The sequence below is a fragment of the Prionailurus bengalensis genome, chromosome D4 (assembly GCF_016509475.1).
Source record: "Prionailurus bengalensis isolate Pbe53 chromosome D4, Fcat_Pben_1.1_paternal_pri, whole genome shotgun sequence".
Taxonomy (NCBI): Eukaryota; Metazoa; Chordata; class Mammalia; order Carnivora; family Felidae; genus Prionailurus; species Prionailurus bengalensis.
This window is the reverse complement of record NC_057359.1, coordinates 63,688,989-63,712,106: the sequence shown is the minus strand read 5'-3', so window position 1 is coordinate 63,712,106 and position 23,118 is coordinate 63,688,989. Positions and strand designations below refer to the sequence as shown.

Sequence of the window (23,118 nt, the reverse complement as noted above, 5' to 3'; positions counted from 1 at the left end):
GCCTACGTTCAAATCCATGTCTGAAATTTACTAGCTCTATGACCTTGGGCAAATGACAAACTATCTAATCAGTAGTGTCTTCATCTATAAAAGGAAGAAAATAAAAATGCCTCATAAGTTTCTTGGGAGAACCAAAGGAAGTAATGCACAAGAAGAGTGGAAGATGGTTAAATAAACAGGTAGACTACATATTATATACATGCAAGGTGCTATACCAGCACAGATAAAGAGTAAACTGTTTATGGTTTTGTTCTAGATAGGACGGTGAAGCTAGTTAAGACCAAAGATTTCAGATAGAAAGACTTGGTCTGGGCCTTAAAAAATGAGTAGGTGTTGAGCAGACAGAATGCTGTTAGCTTTGCCTTGCTCAAGCTACAGGGCTGCAATTTGCAACTGTGAGAATGCCAAGAGAGGCCTAAGGCTTAAGGAGAATATTTTAAATGTGTATTGATTTATTTTGAGAAAGAGAGCATGCATGCAAGTGGGGGAGGTGCAGGGAGAGAGAAAATACCAAGCAGGCTCCGTGCTGTCAGCTAGGAGCCCGACATGGGGTTTAAACTCACAAAGTGTGAGATTATGACCTGAGCCGAAATCAAGAGTCAGATGCTTAGGTGCCCTGAGAATATTTTAAAAGACTAGTGAGTTTATTGTAATAAGCATCTTCTCTCCAGTTGCTGCCATGAGCCACAAGGCAGGTTAACAATAGCATGGGCTTCAGCAGTCGGTTAAGCGTCCGACTTCGGCTCAGGTCATGATCTCGCGGTCCATGGGTTCGAGCCCAGCGTCGGGCTCTGTGCTGACAGCTCAGAGCCTGGAGCCTGTTTCAGATTCTGTGTCTTCCTCTCTCTCTGACCCTCCCTGTTCATGCTCTGTCTCTCTCTGTCTCAAAAATAAATAAATATTAAAAAAAATTTTTTTAAAGGGGGGGAGGGCGCCTGGGTGGCTCAGTCGGTTAAGCATGGGCTTCGGAATCAGACAGGCTTGGGTTCTAACTCAGTCCCTTCCGCTTATAACTGTGTGATCTTATGCCAGTTACTTTGCTTCTCTAAGCTTCATATCACTGATCTTTAAAAAGGAGGTAATAGGGGCGCCTTGGTGGCTCAGTTGGTTAAGCATCCAACTTCAGCACAGGTCATGATCTCACGGTTTGTGAGTTTGAGTCCTGAGTCAGGCTCTGTGCTGACAGCTCAGAGAACTGGGCTTCAGATTCTATTGTCTCCCTCTCTCTGCCCCTCCTCCACTCTCTCTCTCTCTCTCTAAAAAATGAATAAATGTTAAAAAAAAATTTTTTTTAAGGAAGTAATAATAGTGCCCCCTTCATGAAGCTGCTATGAGGAATAAACAAGATAATGCATGTAAAACATGTTTGGCACATAATAAATATTCAGTAAATATTAGCTACTGTTATTATTGTTGGTGCCTCATTAAGGTTATGCTGGCAGAGAACATTAGAATTTGTTTAGTGTATGGACAGTTACATTAAACACATGCCTTATGCTTTATCACCTACTCAACAGTGGGATCTGCAAAATATAACATAAACCACCACATTCCCCTATGTGGGAATGATTGCAGGTTTCTACCTCTGTGGCCCCAATAACTTTGAAAGTCATACAAAGTAGGCCCTCAATAAATGTTGAATAAATTAGTGAGGAATTTGTTTCACTGATCATAAAATAAACTTTTCTCTAGTTATAGACATGAGGCATACTTCTGTAAGTCTATAAATAAATAAGTACCCCTGTAATTTCACCAGCAATGGGACGACCATTGTTAGTATCTTGATACATTTTCTTCCAAAGTGTGTGTGTGTCTGTGTGTGTCTGTGTGTATGTGTGTGTGTAACATATATGATATATGTTGAGGATCACAACATTTAAAGTAACTATATAGATATTTAATTTGATCATACCATACAAAAGCTTTTTCTCCATTTGTCATATGAGCATTTGTATTGTTTTATTAAATATGCTTCAAGGGCATCTGGGTGGTTCAAGGGCAATTCAGTCGGTTGAACATCCAGCTCTTGATTTTGGCTCAGCTCATGATCCCAGGGTCATTGGATTGAGCCCCATGTCAAACTCCGTGAGCATGGAGCCTGCTTAAGATATTCTCTCTCTCTCTCTCTCTCTCTCTCTCTCTCTCTCTTTCTCTTTCCTTCTTAATCTCGATCTCAATCTCTGTCTCTCCCTCTGCCCCTCTCCCAGCTCATGATCTCTCTCTCCAATAATATATATATATATATATATATATATATATATATATATGCTTTAAAACATGATTATACATTGCATAATATCCTATAAGGATGGCCATGTAATTTATTTATTATTTATTTTATTGCCATATTGTTAGATTTTTATCATGTTACAAAACTAATTCATCTTAAATATAAGTTACCATATTTAGTGAGTCCTTAACCTTTTGGCATTATTGACAACTTGAAAACCTAATTTATTAAAAAATAAATAAAACTGTAAAAAAAAAAAAAAGAGGGGTGCCTGGGTGGCTCAGTTGGTTAACTGTCCAACTCTTTAATTCGGCTCAAGTCATGATCTCATGGTTCATGAGTTCAAGCCCCGTGTGGGCCTCTGTACTGACAATGTGGAGCCTGCTTGGGATTCTCTCTCTCTACCCCTTCCCTGCTTGTGTTCTCTCTCTTTCTCTTTCTCTGGCTCTCTCAAAATAAACTTAAAAAAAAAAAAAAAAGAAACTGTATTATTTTCATCATCAAAGAAAATTACCTATTTAAATAAAATGCTGCCTGGGGCACCTGGGTGGTTCAGTCAGTAAAGCAATCAACTCTGGTTCAGGTCATGATCTCACGGCTCATGGGTTCGAGCCCCATGTTGGGCTCTGTGCTGACAGCTCAGAGCCCAGATCCTGCTTCAGATTCTGTGTCTCCCTCTCTCTCTGCCCCTCGCCCACTAGTGCTTTGTCTCTCTGTTTCTCAAAGATAAATAAACATTAAAAAAATTATTAAAAAAAATAAAATAAAATGCTGCCTACAATTTCAGGAGTTTTATAAACTTCATGAAGCCCAACCATGGATTCCTGTCCCAGGACTTCATGTCAGAATCAATAATATCAAATATGTTAACATGAAGCAGAACACAAAGTACGGGAACTATAATTTAACAGTTGTGGAGAAGTGTCATCTCTAAAATACTGCTGACTACAGGATATTCAACTATTTTTATAACGTGGCCCAATCCCAGTTCAATCTTATATTGGAAATAATCTTAAATTTAGATGCCACATTAATACTTCTGTACAACTTTCATGAAAAATAGTGTTGCATGTGCTGTATCTTTATTATCCTTGGTGACAGAAAGCCTCTGCAGAGCTCCCAGGGTGCTACTTCTCCCCACTGCAAGGTTGTGCACTATATTAGTGTGAGAACTATTAATAGTGTGTCTACCCCTGCTCCCCTTCTCCTCTGTGGCTCCCAACTGTCCCACATCCCATTCCATTTGAGCAAGTATACAGCATGATTCAGCACTGAAAAATACAGTTATCTAAAGGAAAGAGATAATTTCATAATTATACCAAATATAAATTCAACAAACCTAAAATATAGCATAAAACAGATAAACAGATGTATTCACTGCTTTGGATTGGGCATATTTCAATCTCAAGATCCAAGGGTTTGTTGTTGTTGTTGTTAAAAATGTTTTTAACATTTATTTATTTTTGAGAGAGAGAGCGTGAGCAGGAGATGGCCAGAGAGAGAGGGAGACACAGAATCCGAAGCATCCTCTGGGCTCTGAGCTGCCAGCACGGAGCCCAACGCAGGGCTTGAACCCACGAACCGTGAGGTCTTGACCTGAGCCAAAGTCAGACGCTTAACCAACTGAGCCACCCAGGCACCCCTCAAGATGCAAGGTTTTATCTTGGCCTTTGTGTAGTTCTAACCAAGGAGCACAACCTTTAATTTATTATCTTTATACCTTTGTCTGATATGCAATTTATAATAGGCTGACTCCACATGCCAGTTTATACAGTGTCTGAAGAATTTTGATAGGTTCTCAACATAAAGTAAAAAATTGTTTTATGTCCGTTGTTTCCATACATTTGCTTCTGAAGTTGGAACAATTACTTATGTGAAAGCTAGGATATGAAAGAGCAGGTACGTATCTGCACATTTCTATGTACATGTTAATGACGGTGTGTGTTTGGAAAATTCTAAATCACTATTAGGTCCCAAAGAATGATGGAAGAAGAAAATTTTGAAAACAATTCTAAGAATAATTTATATTAAATATCCTTTTTTTTCCCTTCCCTCATAGCTACATCATCCCTCTCAAGGCTTCCGCTTTGGAACTGTCCGGGAAAGCAGTGCTGAAGATTATGTGAGGCAAAGCTTCCCAGAGATGCATGAGTATATGAGAAGGTACAACGTCCCAGCTACCCCTGATGGAGTGGAGTTTTTGAAGTGAGTGTCAACCTCTTGGGTTCAAAAAGTTCTCACTGAAAGAGAAGTCTTAGCTACCAATATATATAGTATGTGTTGGTTTTTTAAAATGACAGCTAAATATACCCACTTTGTGTTCAGTAATGCCTCACACTGTGTGAGATTGAGAAGGCAGTATGGAATGGTGTGCATTTAATTATGTGACCTAGATTACTAGTTACCTGCATAGTCCCCAGTTGGCAGTAGCTTTGCTCAAAGTGCCAGTGGGGTCATTAGCGTAGCAGATGGTGGGGGAAGTAAATGTTGGCTTGACATCACCGAGGAAACAATGGTGCTGAAATGATCAAACAGTCAGGGAATGTGGCCAGAGGATAAAGTGTCCCAAGGCAACCCTTCCCTGCACGGTGAATCTCTAAGCCCATGGACTGTCTCCTTTGGCCATAAGGAAATGGAATTTATCTTAGAGATTTCCTGTAGAAAGGAAATAAGATAAAAGGCAATGATTCCCATGCCTGCATTCTTCTCATCAGAATTTATGAGAAGCAATCAAGAGCAATCACATTGCCATGGCAGATTATCAGAGCCTGTAATTCAACGAAGCTGAATGCAAAGGAGGATGGTGCAGTTAGGGATTCGCTCATGTAGTCTGCCTGGGAGAAGGGGATGAATGGCTCCTGATAGGCACCACAGCATGAGGGTGAGCAGTCCCATCTCCCTTGTGCCTGATGGTCTCAGGACAATGACATACATTCAAGCCTCCGACCCCTAAAATTGTGCTGCCCAGGAAACTGGTTTATCTATGGTCAACCACAGTAATCCTCCCAATGGATGAAGGGACTTGCCACTTCAAATTCTCTTTTAAGGAAGAAGGGAAATAGGGGCACCTGGGTGGCTCAGTCAGTTAAGCATCTGACTTCAGCTCAGGTCATGATCTTAGAGTTTGTGAGTTCAATCCCCACATCAGGCTTTCTGCTGTCAGTGCAGAGCCCACCTCAGATCCTCTGCCCCTCCCCTGCTCATTCTCTCTCTTTCTGTCTCTCCCCCCCCAGAATAAATTAATTTTATAAAAAAATAAGAGAAATAAATAAATAGCTTCATGGGACATAAGGGCTTTATGTTTCTCAAGAACTCTGGTGACAGGCCCCTAAAACTAGTTACAGACTTTTTACAGAGTCTAGAGAGGAAGCCTTGGGTTCTCAGATTTATAACATTCTGTAGGGTGTGTAGCACTAGGAAATGGCACTATCAGTTTTGCAAGAACACTAAAATGTTAGAGTCCATCTGTAACACAGAGTGTAGTGCTCCTTTGCCTTCCAGCCCTTCTTCAGTACTCTTCTGTACTTCAAGCAAATTCATGGCTGAGAGAGAGAGTAAGATGTCAGGGAGATGGCAGTGGCTCCCAGCTAGATAGTAATCTGACAAACTGGGCTCTTTTGGCAGTGTGAAAGAGCAAGATGAGCCACTACTGTGGCAGTCCCCAGGTCCACTTGACTCAAGCTATTCATTTATTCTGGAAGCTTCACCTGAGAAGGCCCTGGTGCTCAGGGTCGTCTCCACTCTAGTCTGGAGAGATGAACTCGTTAGAAAAGCAGGTACACAACTGACACATGAAAAAATGCTCAACATCACTCATCATCACGGAAATACAAATCGAAACCTCAATGAGATGCCACCTCACACCTGTCAAAATGGCTAACGTTAACAACTCAGGCAACAACAGATGTTGCAAGAATGTGGAGAAAGAGGCTCTCTTTTGCACTGCTGGTGGGAATGAAAGCTGGTACGGCCACTCTGGAAAACAGTATGGAGGTTTCTCAAAAAAATAAAAATAGAACTACCCTACGACCCCACAGTTGCACTACTAGGTATTTATCCAAGGGATACAGGTGCTGTTTCGAAGGGGCACATGCACCCCAATGTTTATAGCAGCACTGTCAACAATATCCAAAGTATGGAAAGAGACCAAATGTCCATCAATGGATGAATGGATAAAGAAGATGTGGTATATATATACAATGGAGTATTACTTGGCGATCAAAAAGAATGAAATCTTGGGGCGCCTGGGTGGCTCAGTCAGTTGAGCATCCGACTTCAGCTCAGGTCATGATCTCACAGTTTGTGGGTTCGAGCCCCATGTTGGGCTCTGTGCTGACAGCATAGAGCCTAGAGCCTGCTCCTAATTCTGTGTCTCCCTCTCTCTCTGCTCCTCCCCTACTCATGCTCTGTCTCTCTCTCTCTCTCCTTCAAAAAATAAATAAAAATACATTAAAAAAATTAAAAAAAGAATGAAATCTTGCCATTTGCAACTACATGGATGGAACTAGAGGGTATTATGCTAAGTGAAATTAGTCAATCAGAGGAAGATAAATATCATATGACTTCACTCATATGAGGACTTTAAGATACAAAACAGATGAACATAAAGGAAGCAAAAATAATATAAAAACAGGGAGGGGGACAGAACATAAGAGACTGTTAAATAGAGCACAAACAGAGGGTTACTGGTGGGGGTGGGTGGGGATGGGCTAAATGGGTAAGGGGCATTAAGGAATCTACTCATAGATTATATATAGCTATATATATAATAATCTATATATAATATATCTATATTATATATAGATATTATGTATAATTATATATAATATCTATATATATAGATTATATATAGCAAATCATTGTTGCACTATATGCTAACTGATTTGGGTGTTAAATAAATAAATAAATAAATAAATAAATAAATAAATAAATAAAAAGAAAAGCAGGCACAGATGAAGACACTGAGACCTTAAAGAAGCAACTTGTCCATGGTAATCTAACTAGCAAGTGGCAGAGTCTGGATTAGAACCAGGTGCCTAGAATCCAATCACTGCTGCAGGCCAGTCTAGGAACCATAACAGAAAAGCAGGTCCTTGATATTCAAAGAATAGTCCATGTTCCAGCAACATCCATGTTCCAGTTAGCACTTGGGAGTTTGTGAGAAATGCAGACAGTCAGATCCCATCTCAGAAACTGCATTTTAATAAGCTCCCCAGGTGGTTCACTGATGGAGGTAGGTGAAATTGTTATACAGGCAGAATTTACCATTAATGCCCTCTGACTCCTTATCTTTGGGCTTCTCTCTCCACTTTTGGCCCAGTCACTGGGTATGCTCTCGGCCATGACTCCAAGAAACCACAGTCCTTGTATTACCGCCCTTGCCCCAATATCCCAGAGCCCTGACCTGAAGAACACAACCTCTAGAGTCACCTATAGTATATGTATTATTGTCGTGTATGTATTATTTTGTGGTGTGGGTATTATTAAGTGAACTCTCAAAAAGACAGCAGGATTCTATAATGGGAAAAACAACCAGGGGCCCTGCCAACTGTAAGGATGATTCAGCCAGTCTAGAAGCTGCTTATACCTGGATCACACCCAGCCACATCCTCACAGTGATTCAGGGCCCCATGGGAGTCTGTGAGCTAATTGCTTCTTGCCTTCCTGTGCCATAGACACCTGTCATAACTAACTCCACTTTGCAGTCCAAAATCAAGAGTAATTATTTAAGGATACCACTGAGACTGGACCTCAGCAATTACTGGTTAGAAAAACTGAACCCCAATTTTTTTCTATTGTTATTGCTACCTCAAATATTTGCAGAGTGTTGGTAAATGGTAACTTGTTGCTGTGTAGCTCCCAAGGTACATTCTGTTTCTGTGGCAGTAAAACTTTTATTGGAGAAACATCTTTCAGCTTGATTTTTATTTTATTGCCAAGATTACATTAAGGTTCCTCATCATCAGCTCCTAGGAGACAGTTCACATCCTCAACCCTTTCTGAAGCTTCCCACAGCTGTGGAGCTGAGAGATGTTTTTTTATTTTGGTTAACGTTAAAGACAGTCCTCATTGCGACTTAAATCCAATACCCCTGGAAAAGGGAATGCATTTTGAATAAGCTGTTCACTTCCTGGAAGAGTAAATCCTGGAAGAGTAAAAAGAGGAAGCAGCATTAAGAAGGGAAGTTTATCTGTTTACTCTGTGTCCATGTAAATATGTACTTCCTTCCCACTGATGCATCTTAGAGGGGTCTATGGATGTCTTTTGCTTTTAGATTTTTGATGGGCCCTAGCCATGTTCTATTCTGAGTTTGAGGCCACTCCACTGTACCGAATTCCAATAGACTCATCTTTGGCTCTAAGAGAGGAATGACTGAGCCCAGATGGAATAGAGAAGGGTTGTTCTCTTTGCCAAAATGGTTGGACAGCCCTGAGGGTCGGAAAGCCTTTCTCAAATGGATGTATGTCCTACAACTTTCCAAAAAGGATTTGAGGTGGCTGAAAACAAGAGTCATTGCATACACTGTAAATAGTTACTTTGGAAACTCCTCCTTCCTTGCCTCCTTTCTAAATGGGAACTCATCCAATGCTCAAACATCTTCTTCTTCCTCTGCACCATCTCTGTGCCTACATTCAAAAAATGAGGAGAACACATGAAGAACGCACAAGGCATATGTTGGCATCTTGAGCCCAGTCCACGTCTGATTCACTGATACAGGCCAGGGACACCTACCTTAAATGATTCTTGCCTGAACCACCTCCTAGGATGGGAGTGAAACGTGATTCTCTGGAGATATATTAATAAAGCAGATCACTGAGATCTATTACCTGTGCTTCCCCTCCCTATTTATTGAATGCTAGCTCATGGGCTTTAAAGAGACCTCAACCATCTTTTCCCTAGGGGTGCCAGATCTCATATTTGTATTTCCTTAATATGTATTCCTAAATATGAAATGATGTCTGATCTCTGAACAATATGATAGTGATCATAACAGAAAGAAATAAAATTTTCCATATATTGATTAATGAGACCACCTGGTTCCAACACTTACTAGCTATGTAACCTGGATCAACCTGCATGCAACCTGTACTTTGACTCTCTGAGCCTTGTCATCTGCTAGAATGGGATAATACCAACCACTTCAGAGTCATTATGAGTGATATAGGGTGCAGAGAATAATAAATACCATGTCTCGCACAAAAGAGTCATTCAATTAATGTAAGAGAAATGAACCGTGGGGCACCTAGGTGGTCAGTCAGTTAAGAGTCCAGCTCTTAGTTTTGGCTCAGCTCATGGTCTCAAGGTTCATGAGTTCGAGTCCTGTGTAAGGCTCCACACTAACAGTGCAGAGCCTGCTAGGGATTCTTTCTCCCTCTTTCTCTCTCTTCCCCCCCACCCTGCTTGTGCTCTCTTTCTCAAAGTAAATAAATTAATTTTAAAAAGAGAGAGAAATGAACCTTTCCCTTTAATTCACAGTTACTCTGGCTTTGTTGTTGGATTTAGTAGTAATAAAAGGAAATGGTAGATAAACAATTGGAAAGATGTCATGCTGTCTTAGAAGAGTATCTGTTTCCCCTGCTCTGTTCTCTACGGGTCAGGGAGTTGTCAACAGGCTGAGTCAGCAGCTACCTAGATTGGGCTGCCCTTTGTGTCCAGGTTTCTGTCCCCTAAACAAAAACCAGCTGTCAACCTTTCTGTCCATTAATGAATCATTTTTCTTTTCTTCTCTTGGTCTTAAATATAGGAATGATCCAGAGAAACTAGACGCCTTCATCATGGACAAAGCCCTTCTGGATTATGAAGTGTCAATAGATGCTGACTGCAAACTTTTAACAGTGGGGAAGCCATTTGCTATAGAAGGTATTAGCCAGTCACTGTCGATTCCCTTTAACACAGGATGTGCTCAGTTTGCCAACCTCGCAAGTCAGAAACGCAAAAGTCAGAGGCAAAATGCTGTTCATCTTCCCCTGTTTTCATTTTCAACTCATAAGCACTTAGCTATTAAGTTGCTGAACTTAGGAATTTATTTTTCACCTACCCCACAAAAATTTATTTGTCCAATTACTAAAAAAACAACAACAAAAACATTGTTGTTACCCAAATGATGTTGCTTCAGATTATCTGAGAGGGGTGGCAAGCTGACAGTGTAACAATTTTCATTTAACCTGTTTTTTCTTATGACCAAAATCCTTTAATGAATCCGGCACAAAACTAGAATGATTGCATTCTACAACTGGAAGGACCTCAGTGTTGATTTACTCCAATCTACTTGTTTTATCCACAAGAAAATCCAGGGACATTACATCATTTTTACATAATCACACAATTAGATGATTATCCTGGAATAATCGTCTAAACCTCCTGGTTCCTAAACACATGCTTTTCCACTAGCTGGGAAAACAATAGAAAAAGAAATCTCCTTCTATACCTTAGGAACCTTTAAGAGTCCTAAACAAAACCTTGTTTGGGACCTCAGGTTTGCCTTTCTCCCCACTGGCAGCAAATTTTGGCTCACAACGTGATCAACCAATCAGTCAAACTTCAGAAGCAAAGAAGGATTGCTTTGTCAGTCTCTCCTTTCATTCTGGACAGCAGTTGATACATGGAGCTGATAGTTTGAACCAGCAAATTTCACATCTCCCAATTCCCAGCTTCCCTTCTCTGACAGTACATGCTGGCTCTCAAGACAGCCATGCTCACTTGTCAGAAAACACTTTGACTTGAAACAGTCCCATGGGGGTGTACAAGCCCTATTTCCAGAAAACTCTTCTTTCCTATATGTTAACTAGTGTATCAAAACTATTCTGATTCCAATTTCCCAGCCACAGTTGGTTTCTGTCTTCCCTAAACGTATCAGCAAATTTTTTACTTCAGTCTTTGTTTTTGTGATGAATGAGAATGTAAGAGCTGATGCTGTTTCTTCAAGCTTCTCCTAAGAGAAATCAATCTTTTCTCCAAGCAAAATGACCTCCACCTGAACCAGGGATAGAACTCAAGAAGAGAGATTTAGTGGTAGTTGTCTTCTCTTAAAACTACAATCTGAAATAGCAAAGTCTGAAAAAAAAAAGAAAAGAAAAAGAGAAGCAAGAAACCAAAAACATTTATTATATAAACCCATTTTGATGTAACAATGGAAAAAAATCCCATTTTTTTTGTGGCATCTGGGGATATGGAAGAGATGTTAGATTTTTTTTTCTGTCCTAGATGCACTGGGTAATTGAGGTCCCTTCTGCCTTTAGCAGCTACTAACAATGAATCATTTGTAGCGGGCATAAGAATGAGGGACTCCATTCTCCACCTTTGTCTTCAGGGTGCAACCCTATCTTGTCAAAAGACAGTGGTGAGATGGCTTTTTGCCTCTGCTAGACCCCAGTGCCAGATGCCACACAATTAACTCCCCACTGGTTTCCTGTTTACATTTCCATCTGTGCTCCTGAGACTTAGTGTCTTACAGTTCCCATCATCTCCACATACCACATTGTTTTCAAAGGGGATGAGGACAAAATGGCGCATGAAGAGCTCTCTCTGCAAGAGAACAGAAAGACTACAAATTTGAATAGAAAACATTCTCATCATTGTTGGTTTATTTTAAAAGGAAAAAAAAAAACATTGCTGGTTTAGTCTGGATAAGGTGCAAATCAGAAAATTTAATTCAGTACTGCCCCTGCCAACAAGTTCACAGCTTACAAACAGAACTTGGTAAAACACAAAGGGAGGAAGGATACTTACGAGTTACAAAAAATGGTGTGATCGAGATACTAGTAAAAGTCTTGATTGGTGCTTTAAAAAAAAAATTAATCTCCTAACTTTTTAGGGAATATTTCTCTCAATGCAATTTTAAAAAATATTATATGCTTTAAGAACATATATGTTTCTTGAACTTTTAAAGATGTGGACTTATTAATTAATCAGACCTTATAGTTATATAAAAATGTCATGAAAGCAATTTATGACCAATTCTTACCCTTTTAGCTTACAGAAATGTTTTATATATATGTATCTGTATCAACTGTGTTATAGCAGGTATGTAATAGGCGATGTATTACCTATGATGTAACTCATTAGGTTAAATCTGAAATAAGTACTTAATTCACTTACTGATGTAGTTCGTCAAAGGATCCTGAGAGTCTGCACCTACTTTCCCAAGTGCTTAAATGGCTTTGAGAACTTAAGAGGGAAAACAGTCCTTGGATTGCTTCATGTTGAATGTACCTTCACTTTATATAGTATTGATATCACACCAACTGCTTGTGACTACTGATTCCCCCTCCCAGCTTCACCATTCTGCATTTATTTAGGCTTAAAAGGTAAAACTGAGGCAAATGTGAGCCAGTGGCTTCACTTTGATTTTGAAACCTTTTCCTGAGGACTCAGCACAGCAAACCAAAACTATTAAGAATTCAGAAGCATGTGGAAAGCCTTTCGTCATATTAAATACCACACATCAGGGACACAAAGACATATAGGGTGCTCTGGAAAAGAAGAAAGTGTTGAGATAAATGAATACATGTCCCAAATTTATGCATTGGAGTTAGCTGACAATAAAGGTCAAATGAGAAGAAAGAGTAATGGAACTGCACAGTAATGATTTGTGACCTTTCTGCCAAAGACCTTTGCCTGTTTTTGAGTTTGTTCCTTTACTTGCTTTCCGCTGATACGTAATATAGTGCCAGAGTCTGAGCGCTTGGGTTAGAACAGAGCTGCTGTTACTAACTGTGCCCCATTGGTCTGGTCATTTCATCTGTTCTCCAGGCTCCTCATCTGCATGATGGGTTTATGAATAGTACATCTAGAGTGGAGCTATTGTGAAGGTTAAGTAAAATAATACAGGTAAAGCATGGACAAGCAAATAGTGCCCAATAAATTATTATCATCCGGTATATTGAATTCATAGATTGAGACCAATTCCCTATAAAATTATTCCGGATAGATAGCCTTCACATATCTCAACTTCTCCCACACACTTCTCTCTCCACTTTGATGTTCTGGGGGTAAGAGAAACCTATTTTTAATGTCTTCCTTATACCTGGGGCTATTACAATGTGTTCTCAATGGCCATTGCCCCAGCGTAGCTAAATACAGTATTCTAAGGACAGACAGCAAAAATGAATTAACCTTTCTTCCTGAAGTCTTTTTAACCCTATCTAAGATCTCATTTTCAAAATATCTATTTCCCAACTATATTTCAGGAAGATTCTTTTAGTCTATGAATTTCTAACTATACATTTCCTAGCCAAAATATATTTCTACTACTCTTAGCTGAGTAAAGCTGATTTATCCATGGGGAAAAGATCAGGATTCTGTTCTGAAAATTGTTCTCTTGGGCTATTAAGCTGTATCCAATTTCCAGGGTGCCTGATGCCTTCTTCTTTAGGGTTGAAGGATTCCATTTTGCTTCATCCATCAACCACAAAATAGTCAACCTCGTCTTTATTGCGAAGCCACGTTTCTAATGATAATGAAAGCAACTCAGGCTGCTAGGTTGAGTCAGCAATTTAAAAATCAGAATTCTTTGACCAATGAACACAATCAAATTTGAAAAGCAACTGATAAAAAGGACAGAAATGAAACCTTCAAGGTTTTACTATTTTATGTTTCTGAATAAAGTGGATTTTTATGTCTTTTAACAAATACCTCTTCTAATCACCACTAACTTTTTTCCTATTTCTCCCTTTGTTCTGTATGCATAGTTTGTTTTAAGTGGTTCGTAATTATTATTAATGCCAATAATCATTTAAATGCCAATACTCAATATACATATTAAAATAGAAAATTAAAAAGGACAGTAATCTATTTTTAGCAGTCAGTTGCAAATTGACATGATGGAATAGGGTGATTTAATATTTATTATTTCCTATGTGATAATTTTTTATAAATGTCTCTCTGCAAATTCAACATAGCTTTTTCCCCAAGGCGTTTTTAATACTTCTGTTGTAGTGCCAAAAAACTATTCTTAAAATATGTAGATTCATTGTAAGTATTAATTTCAGCTTTTTAAATTTTACATCATGTATTTTGTTTCATCTACCCCAAATGCCACTATCAATAATCAGTCTAAGATGCCTCCTCTTACCCTTCTCATCTGGTAGCAAGATCGCATTCCTCTGAACTCCATAGAGTTTCATCCATCCTCCTCATCGCATCTGGTTTTTATATTTTACCTTGTTGAATTTATGCATCATCTACCTTGTCTTCCAGAAAAGTCCTATAACTTTCTACCACATTATGTACTTATTTATGTCTGTCTCCTCTCCCCCTTACCACCATGAGCTTCATGAGGATAGAATTAGTGTCTGACTTAACTTGGAAGTCTCCACAGCCCTTGGCAGAATATCCGGCACAGAATAAGCATTCAACACATTTGTGGAATTAATGAACAGATGAATAGGTGTGCAACAAATGCTTATCAAATGAGAACTGAAAACAGTTCTGCCATTATTACACTAACCTAGGCTGCAGTTGTTGGCTTTGAGAAGATTTTTAGGAGAAACAATATAGTCAGGGAGTGTCCTTGCTAATTAATTCCCTCATATAGGTACAATCACATACCTATTAGGGCTGTGCTTATGCTACATTTACACAATTTATTGAAAAGTTTATAAAAAAAATCTGCTTATGAATAATATATACTCGTGTCTGCTAAAAACAAACCACCAGTTTAGATGATTGTGTTTTTTTACTGAATTGCCTGGTTTGGGGAGTTGACATCAATATGACTGTAGTGATAGGGCCTGTGTTGAAGAGGAAATAAGCCATGTATTCTCTTGTCTTGCTCACATGCTGTCCTGGACACAATGGAAAGAGCATTGGTTTTGGACTCAAACAGACCTACTTTCAAATGCTAGCTTTGACAACTATGAGCTCTGTCACCTCGGGCAGTTTACTTACTCAATCTTTAAGTCTCTAATACGTATTGTGCCGTAAGTTCATATAAGGGCTAGACACATATGGAATATTATCTGGTACACAGTAGGGCTTAATATGTTCTAGTTCTTGTTATTAAATTCCAGAGTGATTTAACTGAACTGTATACCATAGTCTACAGTATTCATCTAGTGCATGAAATGCAAAATGGGGTAAGGTACGTAAAAAGTTTATTAGAGAACATGGTATATAGTCATCTCTCAATTCACATTAGAAATTGTCATGGAAAATTACTGCCTCAGGGAAAATACAGTAATATTCAGCAAACCTGGCCTACTTACCCTGACCATCAAGCCATTTCTACCAGACAGTTCCAATTCCTCCTGCTATATGTTGTATATGCCCCAGTTCTCTCTCATGGCATTTATCTCACTTGTAATGGTATAATCATTACATGGTGCAGTGAAAACTATCTCCCTGTTAAGGTACATACTCAATGACCGCAGGGACTATATCTGCCTTGCTCACTGCTAAATCCTGACCACTGAACACAGTGCTTATTCACTCAAATATTTGTTCAGTGAATGAATGATTGCATGAGCCAGTCAGTCATTGAATGTTATTAGACACTTGACCGTTATTGTGTCTGACATGTAAATAAGGGCTGAATGAGTGAATGTACAACTGAGTTGTCAATAGCATTCATTATAATAAAAGTTTCTAAAGAAAACTGCTTACTTCCTTATAGTTACCTATTATAAAAAATGTTATTTAATGATAACATCAGCAGAAGAACAGGCTGCCTATTTAAAGTCTTTTCTTGTCAGTCTTGCTTTTCAAACCTAAACTACTAGGCACAAAGTAGGCACTCAAAATAGCTTTTTTTGGATGGAAAGTTCTAATCATGCTCTTGACATTGTCATCATTTCCTTGACTTGCCATTGTTAGGGAACAAACAAAATTATCAAGGGAAAAACACCATACAGCTCTTTAAAACTCAAATTTTTTCTGCATTATTTTTTTTTGTCTTTTATTGGTTATAAACGTATCTCAAGCCTCATTTTTTAAAAAAAGGATTTGTGTATCCACAATAAAAAAACAACAACAAAAGCTAATGTCCTTGGAAATAAATTGTAGGATGGAATAATTATAGCGAGCGTTTGTTTTCATGAAGCATCTTTGAATTCTTGACAGCATTTTAGTGTTTATCGGTGAAAAAAAGAGCTAGCTGTACCTTTAATTTATCTTCCTCAATCATCCTGAGGGCAAAGCATCTTTTTTTGACCATGCTGTCCAATAGTTAAAGACAAAATGTAGTTAATTAGCTTTTTCACATGGTTCATCAAAGAAAAGAACAGTGAATTAATAGCTTGGAAGGGAAGTAAAGCCGCACAGAGTGAGAATACAGAGTCCATGCTGATAAATAAAACTCTGACAACACATTACATCCACCTTTTTGCTCCTCGTTAGTCTTCCCCCCTGCCTCTCTTGCCTTAAATAACCACTGTCCTGGATATTTGGCTTATCATTTCCTTGATTTTCTTTTAACTATACTTTTGCCACATACATACGAATTCCTAAAAATAGACTGTTTTGTTGTGAATGTGTTTACATTTACACAATGGAATCATGCTGGAATCTTCTGGGACTGATCTTTCTTATTCATTATTGCTAGAAATCATCCATATTATCCCATGTAGTTCTAGTTTATATGTTTCACACTGTATAATACTACAATTGTGTAAACATTCCACAATTTATTTACTCATTCTCTTGTCAAAGAAAATTTGGGGGGCACCTGAGTGGCTCAGTTGGTTAGGTGTCTGACTTCCCTTCAGGTCATGATCTCACTGTTTGTGAGTTGGAGCCCGACATCTATCCTCTGGCTCCCTCTGGCTCTCTGCTCCTCTCCCCCTCTTGAGCATTCTGCCTCTGTCTCAAAAATAAATAAATATTTTTAAAAAACATTTGGGTTGTTTTCAGTTTTTGCTATTACATACAGTGCCTCTAGGAACATTCTGGTACATATTCCCATGTGGTTGTGGAGGAGCTTTTAGGAATGTACTTAAAATTGCTCATGTTAGAGCATGTAAATGTTTAACTATACAAAATAATAGCAAACTATTTTCCAAAATGGTTATATCAGGCACTTTTAGGTTCACAGAACTGTTAGTTCACAGAAGCAACATGTAAGTGACCTACATCTTACTGACCTACATCTTCTCCAACACTTGGTATTACCAGACTCTCTCTCTCTTTTTTTTTTTTGACATGTTTTTGTGGGTGTTTCAATGCTCATGCTATATTCTATGCTTACATGGTCTCATTATTAATAAACTAACAAAAGTGACCAATGATAAGAAAATGCCATAAACAAGAGATAGTAATTAATCCAATTTTGTGTGTTCAAGGTTCAGAGGAGGGGTTTAGGAGAGGTGGATAGGGAATCCTAGCCCTGGTAAAGGCCTCAAAGATAGCTTCTCAAAATTACCTTGAAGAGTAGGGGTGCCTGGGTGGCTCAGTCAGTTAAATGTCTGACTTCGTCTCAGGTCATGATCTCACAGTTCATGAGTTCGAGCCCCACGTCAGGCTCTGTGCTGACAGCTCAGAGCCTGGATCCTGCTTTGGATTCTGTGTCTCCCTCTCTCTTTGCCCCTCTCCTGTTCTCTCTCTCAAAAATAAATAAACATTAAAAAAAATTACCTTGAAGGCAGGGGCAGAAGGCCTTGGAATACAATGTGCCGCTAGAACACAGTGTGCAGCCCATTCCTCTCCTTTCCAGACTCCTCTCCTTCTCAGAAAGGCAGCAGATCCAAGGTAATCATACCTTGGACATCTCTGAGTCCTTTGAAGGAAAGATAGTGAAAGCTCACCCTACCCTTGTTACCAGGTCTGATGGCAACATCACACAATTGTGGTGGCAACCTCTTAGGTACCTCTCAGGCGAAAAGCTGATCTCAGATTATATTTTCTTCTAGGATATGGCATTGGTCTTCCACCCAACTCTCCACTGACCTCCAATATATCCGAGCTAATCAGTCAGTACAAGTCTCATGGGTTCATGGATGTGCTGCATGACAAGTGGTACAAGGTGGTTCCCTGTGGAAAGAGAAGCTTTGCTGTCACTGAGGTAAGGGAAAAAGTGCTGATAATGTTGATGCTTCGTAAAGCCTTACTTTGAAGGATGTGACGAAATGCACTGTTACATGTGTCTTGTGGTACAAACCAGGCCATACCTCTACTAGAACTCACCATGATATTTGAATGACTCCTACCTTCACTTGAAGAGTGCCCATTCCTATAGGAATTTGCAATAACACAAGTTTGTCTTATATTTAAATGTGATGCTATTTTGATGAGTAAATGTCTGAATTTCCATTTTCTTCTATATGCAATATTCTCAAGTGCAGAAGAAATGCTGTTCAAATTACAGCAATAGTATCTGAGATTCTCATTAACTATGTTTGGTTTAGGGGCATCTGGGTGGCTCAGTCAGTTGAGCGTCCGACTTCGGCTCAGGTCATGATCTCGCGGTCCGTGAGTTCGTGCCCTGCATCAGGCTCTGTGCTGACAGCTCAGAGCCTGGAGCCTGTTTCAGATTCTGTGTCTCCCTCTCTCTCTGTCCCTCCCCCATTCTCACTCTCTCTCTCTCTCTCAAAAGTAAATATAAAAAAAACAAAACAGTGTTCAGTTTAAGTGTTAATTGCTGGTCACGAGGTGGACTTCAGACTATCCTTCAAGATCCAATCAAAGCTATTTTCCCGATAGTCCAAATATGAATCCTTTGTGGGTTTACAAAAATAGACACACTTTACCCAGTAATTCTTCATTACTGGATCATAGATTTTTTAAACTGAAAACAGCCAATACCTTTCTTTTACAGATGGAAACTAATACCCAAAGGTCCTAAGTGATTTGCCCAAGGCAAACAAATAGTCAGAATCTACATCTTTCTATTGCAGTGCTCTGCTTTTACAATGTAATGGGGAAGAAACCATCAAAGTGGATAATTAAGATAGGAGACTAAAAGATATAACAAGAACCATGGGTTCAGGTATTTAAAAGAGAAGCCAAATAAATTGGTACAAGGTCAGCCAGACATTTCCAAAAAAAAAAAAAAACTATAGCCAACAACAATAATGGCTTCATATAGCCTCTATTTGTCAACACCTCCCAAATTTGTATTTCTACACAGACTCTTCTGAGCTCTAGAACCATATGTCTACCTTCCCGTTTGACATCCCCACTTGGATATCCTACAGGCATCTCACATTTAACTTGTCAAAAACTGAACCCTTGATCTTCTCTCCTAAATCTGCTTTTCCTCCTGTGCTTCACGTCTTGGGTAATGGCGCCTCTGTCCATTCCAGAAACTGCCAAGGATCCTTAATGCCTCCCACATCTCACCTTCCGTATCCATCAACAAGCCATATTTTTTCCTTCTATAAAATATGTCTCAAGTATGCCCGTTTATTGCCATCTTTGCTGTCATGGCTCTAGTTCAAGCCATCATCCCTCATCTGGGCCACTGCAAAAGCCTCCTAACTGCTGTCTGTTTTCATGTCTGCCTTTCTCCAATTTATTCTCCATGTGGCAGATCACTCTTCAACTTAGAAGCCTGCATTGGCTTCCCGTGTTAATTAGGGAACAATCTGAAATGCAGAACATGGCCTACAGTGCCCTGTGGGACTTGATCCTGCCTACAGCTTCAGCCTCGTCTCATGCCACTTTCCCCTGGCTCATTACAGCCCCACCACAGTGGCCATTTGAGATAGAGATACGCCAGTGGCTTCTGTGCGTTGGCATCTCAGCACATGCTATTACATCCTCCTTCCCCAAAAGTCTTACGCCTGGCATTTACCAGCTAATGCCTTCTCATTATAAATTCCCAGCTGAAATCTTGCTTCTCCAGAGCCTGCCTATAATCCCTGTGCCAATCTGAGTCATATCTTCCTTTTTAACCTCATATTATATCTCACTGAGAAGATAGTCATAGAACAAAGATTTAAAGGAAGCAAAGAGGAAAATGGGGAACTAGGGAACTAGCATGTTCTGGTTTTTTACTATGTGACAAAAGCTGTACTGGGGACATTAATTCATTGGTTCTCACTACAACCCTGTTAGGCAGGCATTTTTATCGTTATTTGGAGAGGTTTGCATGGCATTTTCTAAATGAAGTAAAATTGGGCTGATACTGGTAGCTGAATTAAGTCAGCCGAGAAAGGAAAAAAAACCAGTTGCTTAAATTGTGCAAAGCAGCAGTTCACTTGGTGTTTTCTACCATTTGCTGTGACCGTGGTTAACTCATGCCAAAACTTCCAAGTGATTCAAAGTTGACAAAAAAGACCTTAGACAAGGCAAAAGGAGCCTCTCAGTCATGTCCCCAAAGCCAGCCATATGGAATGATCTGAACCTGCTTGATCACATGAACACCTCTAGGCTGTTGCCATTTCAGAGGACCATCAGACTGAGATACCAGCTGGAGGGACCATCTGACTGCACTGGACAAACCTCCACTGGAGGTACAGGACTCTGCAGACTCAGAACCTAACTCCACCAGGCACATAGAGGGAAACATCCTTCTGGAGACTAACATAAATCTATTTATTCCAGTATGAAAAGAGCTACCACAAAGCATGATAAATTTGAAGCCATATATTTCTGGACTTGTATCCTGACTCTACCAATTAACAACTGAATGACTTAGCTGCTATTAAGTCTCAGTTTCCTCATCCATGAATGAATATGATAACACCTGCCTTGCTATTTTGTTCTGAGAAGAGGAGATCATTTATGGAAAGACACCTGACACAAGGGCACCTGGGTGGCTCGGTCAGTTCAGCATCCAACTCTTGATTTCAGCTCAGGTCACGATCACGGTTCCTGAGTTCAAGCCCCATGTCAGGCTCTGTACTGGCATTGCAGAACCTGCTTAAGATTCTCTCTCTCTCTCTCTCTCTCTCTCTCTCTCTCTCTCTCTCCCCCCCCTTCCCCTGCTCTCTTCTCTCTCTCAAAATAAATAAATAAATAAACTAACTAAAAAAAAAAAAAGAAACCTGACACAAGTAGCAAATGATGGAAATATTAATATACAATCAGTGCAGGGAGAATGAAATCATCATGATGGATTAGACCAACCATGACTCATCCCCTAGGACTGATGATGGGACGGCTTCCCTTGAAATACATGGTCACATAGAGAAGACCTAAACAAAAGCAGCATTCCCTTAGGAAGAGGGACACGGGAGAATGGATGTCAAATAAGCAATCACTCACCTATTCCATACCCACTCCATAAATAGAAAAGTTGCTTCCTCTCTCGTCCCAACCACTTCTTATCTGTACAATGAGGTGTTTGGGTTTTATCATCTGCAAGAGCACTCCTAGCTTTTATCCAGTGGATCATCCTGAGATAATATTAATATTCTTTACAGTACAGCATAATGGTTCAAAACATGGGCTTCAGAGACCGTTCTGGATTTGAACCCTATTGGCTATGTGATACAGGACATGTTAGTTGGCCATTCTGAGCCTCAGCTTCTGCAAATTGGGGATGATAATATCTACTTTATAGGATTATGGTGAAAATTAAGGTAGATAGTGCTTGTAAAATACTGAACTATGCCCAGATATGGTAGCCACAAGATCACTTATGTTGTTAAGGATTTTGAGGTTTCACTATAAATGTTCCAGGATTTTTATGAATTTAGCAGCAATTTTGAACAAAACCAAATTACATGTGGACAAGTAAGAAGATAAGTTTTGAATAACAAATAATCATTAGAAGCCATAAACTGTTCAGGTCATGCATACAAAATACACTAAATTTTTTTTTTCTAACCATGGTTTTTAGCAGGTCAAATTCAGGAGAGAAGCATTTGGGAAATTCTGGATGTAGTGAATTAGAAGCAGTTGGATAAGAGACTGACATCAGGATCAAGTTATAGTTAAGACCACCCTGGGCCCTCTCTCCTGGTCAGCTGAATTTGGAAGGGGGAGAGAGGTAGGACTGAGGAGAATGGAAGGGAAGTGTATCATTAATTGGAACCTCAGACAAGAAAAAAAAAAAATTCTGTGTGTGTAGAGGTAAGCAGGCCGCCCCCAGCCTCGGGGAATCTTCTGAACACGCATGGAGCTGTTCTTTCTCAGGAACGGTGCTCTGCAGTATGGTGCATCCTGGTCTGTGCAGTAGCAAACTGCCATATGATGATGCTCACCTGTGTGCATTTAAACAGCAGTGCGTATCCTTGTACACCAGCCGGCACATTTGTCTTGAACAACCTATGACAGAATTTCAGGATGTCTCCCTCACCGGACCCAAAGGCAGAATATAATTAAATGAAACCAGTCTTTATCTCATTGGCTGAGCTTGGGCTCCTCTGTGAAGGCCCTCTGCCTGCTGGATTTCCCTTGGCTCAATACATGAATTTCCACCTGCTTTTTTTTTTCCCCAAGCTTTCAGAAAAGGTCAGAAGAAGGAAGCATTTACGTAAGTGCTTTGCTTCCCATACCTTTTGCCTCAAATGCCGTACATTGCTGGGCTGTGATAGTGTGGAAACCAGGACCAGCCCTGAAATCGGACAAGCCAGATTAGAAGCCTGCATCTACCATCAGCTTGCTTAGGGCAAATCACTAACTCAGCTCAATCTTAGCTTCTTCATCTCTTCAGGGGCTTCTTGGGTGGAGTAAATAAAATAGCGGTTTAATGAACGTGTCCCACCTCCTACACCACCCAGGGGGAGGAGTTCTGCACGGTACCTCTCCGGACGGGTGCCCTTGAGGAGGATATTCCTTCGTTTATCTCTGGCCCGACTCTCCATTTTCCATGTCCAGTCCTAGTCTACATATGTTGCCACAGAGTAATTAAACACCCTTTCACTCCGAAAAAATAACCTACTTTGGCTAGTAAGCGATATGGTCACCTAGTAACACTATATGAAAGCTGCGTTTTCTTCCTATCTGGTAATTGGACATTAGTATTTCATCCCCTGTGAGGACTTTGATCTATTCACCTCCCATCTCTT

The 23,118-nt window shown here is 39.7% G+C and overlaps 1 protein-coding gene across 1 annotated transcript in view; it reads left to right on the top strand.

Moving 5' to 3' along the window:
• The window catches only part of GRIN3A (glutamate ionotropic receptor NMDA type subunit 3A), a 171,222-nt gene that overhangs the window by 109,434 nt on the left and 38,670 nt on the right, over positions 1-23,118 (top strand). Inside the window, exons 4-6 of the mRNA XM_043566532.1 lie at positions 4,290-4,435; positions 9,975-10,090; positions 18,073-18,224. Of these exons, the coding sequence (XP_043422467.1) occupies positions 4,290-4,435; positions 9,975-10,090; positions 18,073-18,224 (414 nt within the window). The remainder of the gene's footprint in view (positions 1-4,289; positions 4,436-9,974; positions 10,091-18,072; positions 18,225-23,118) is intronic.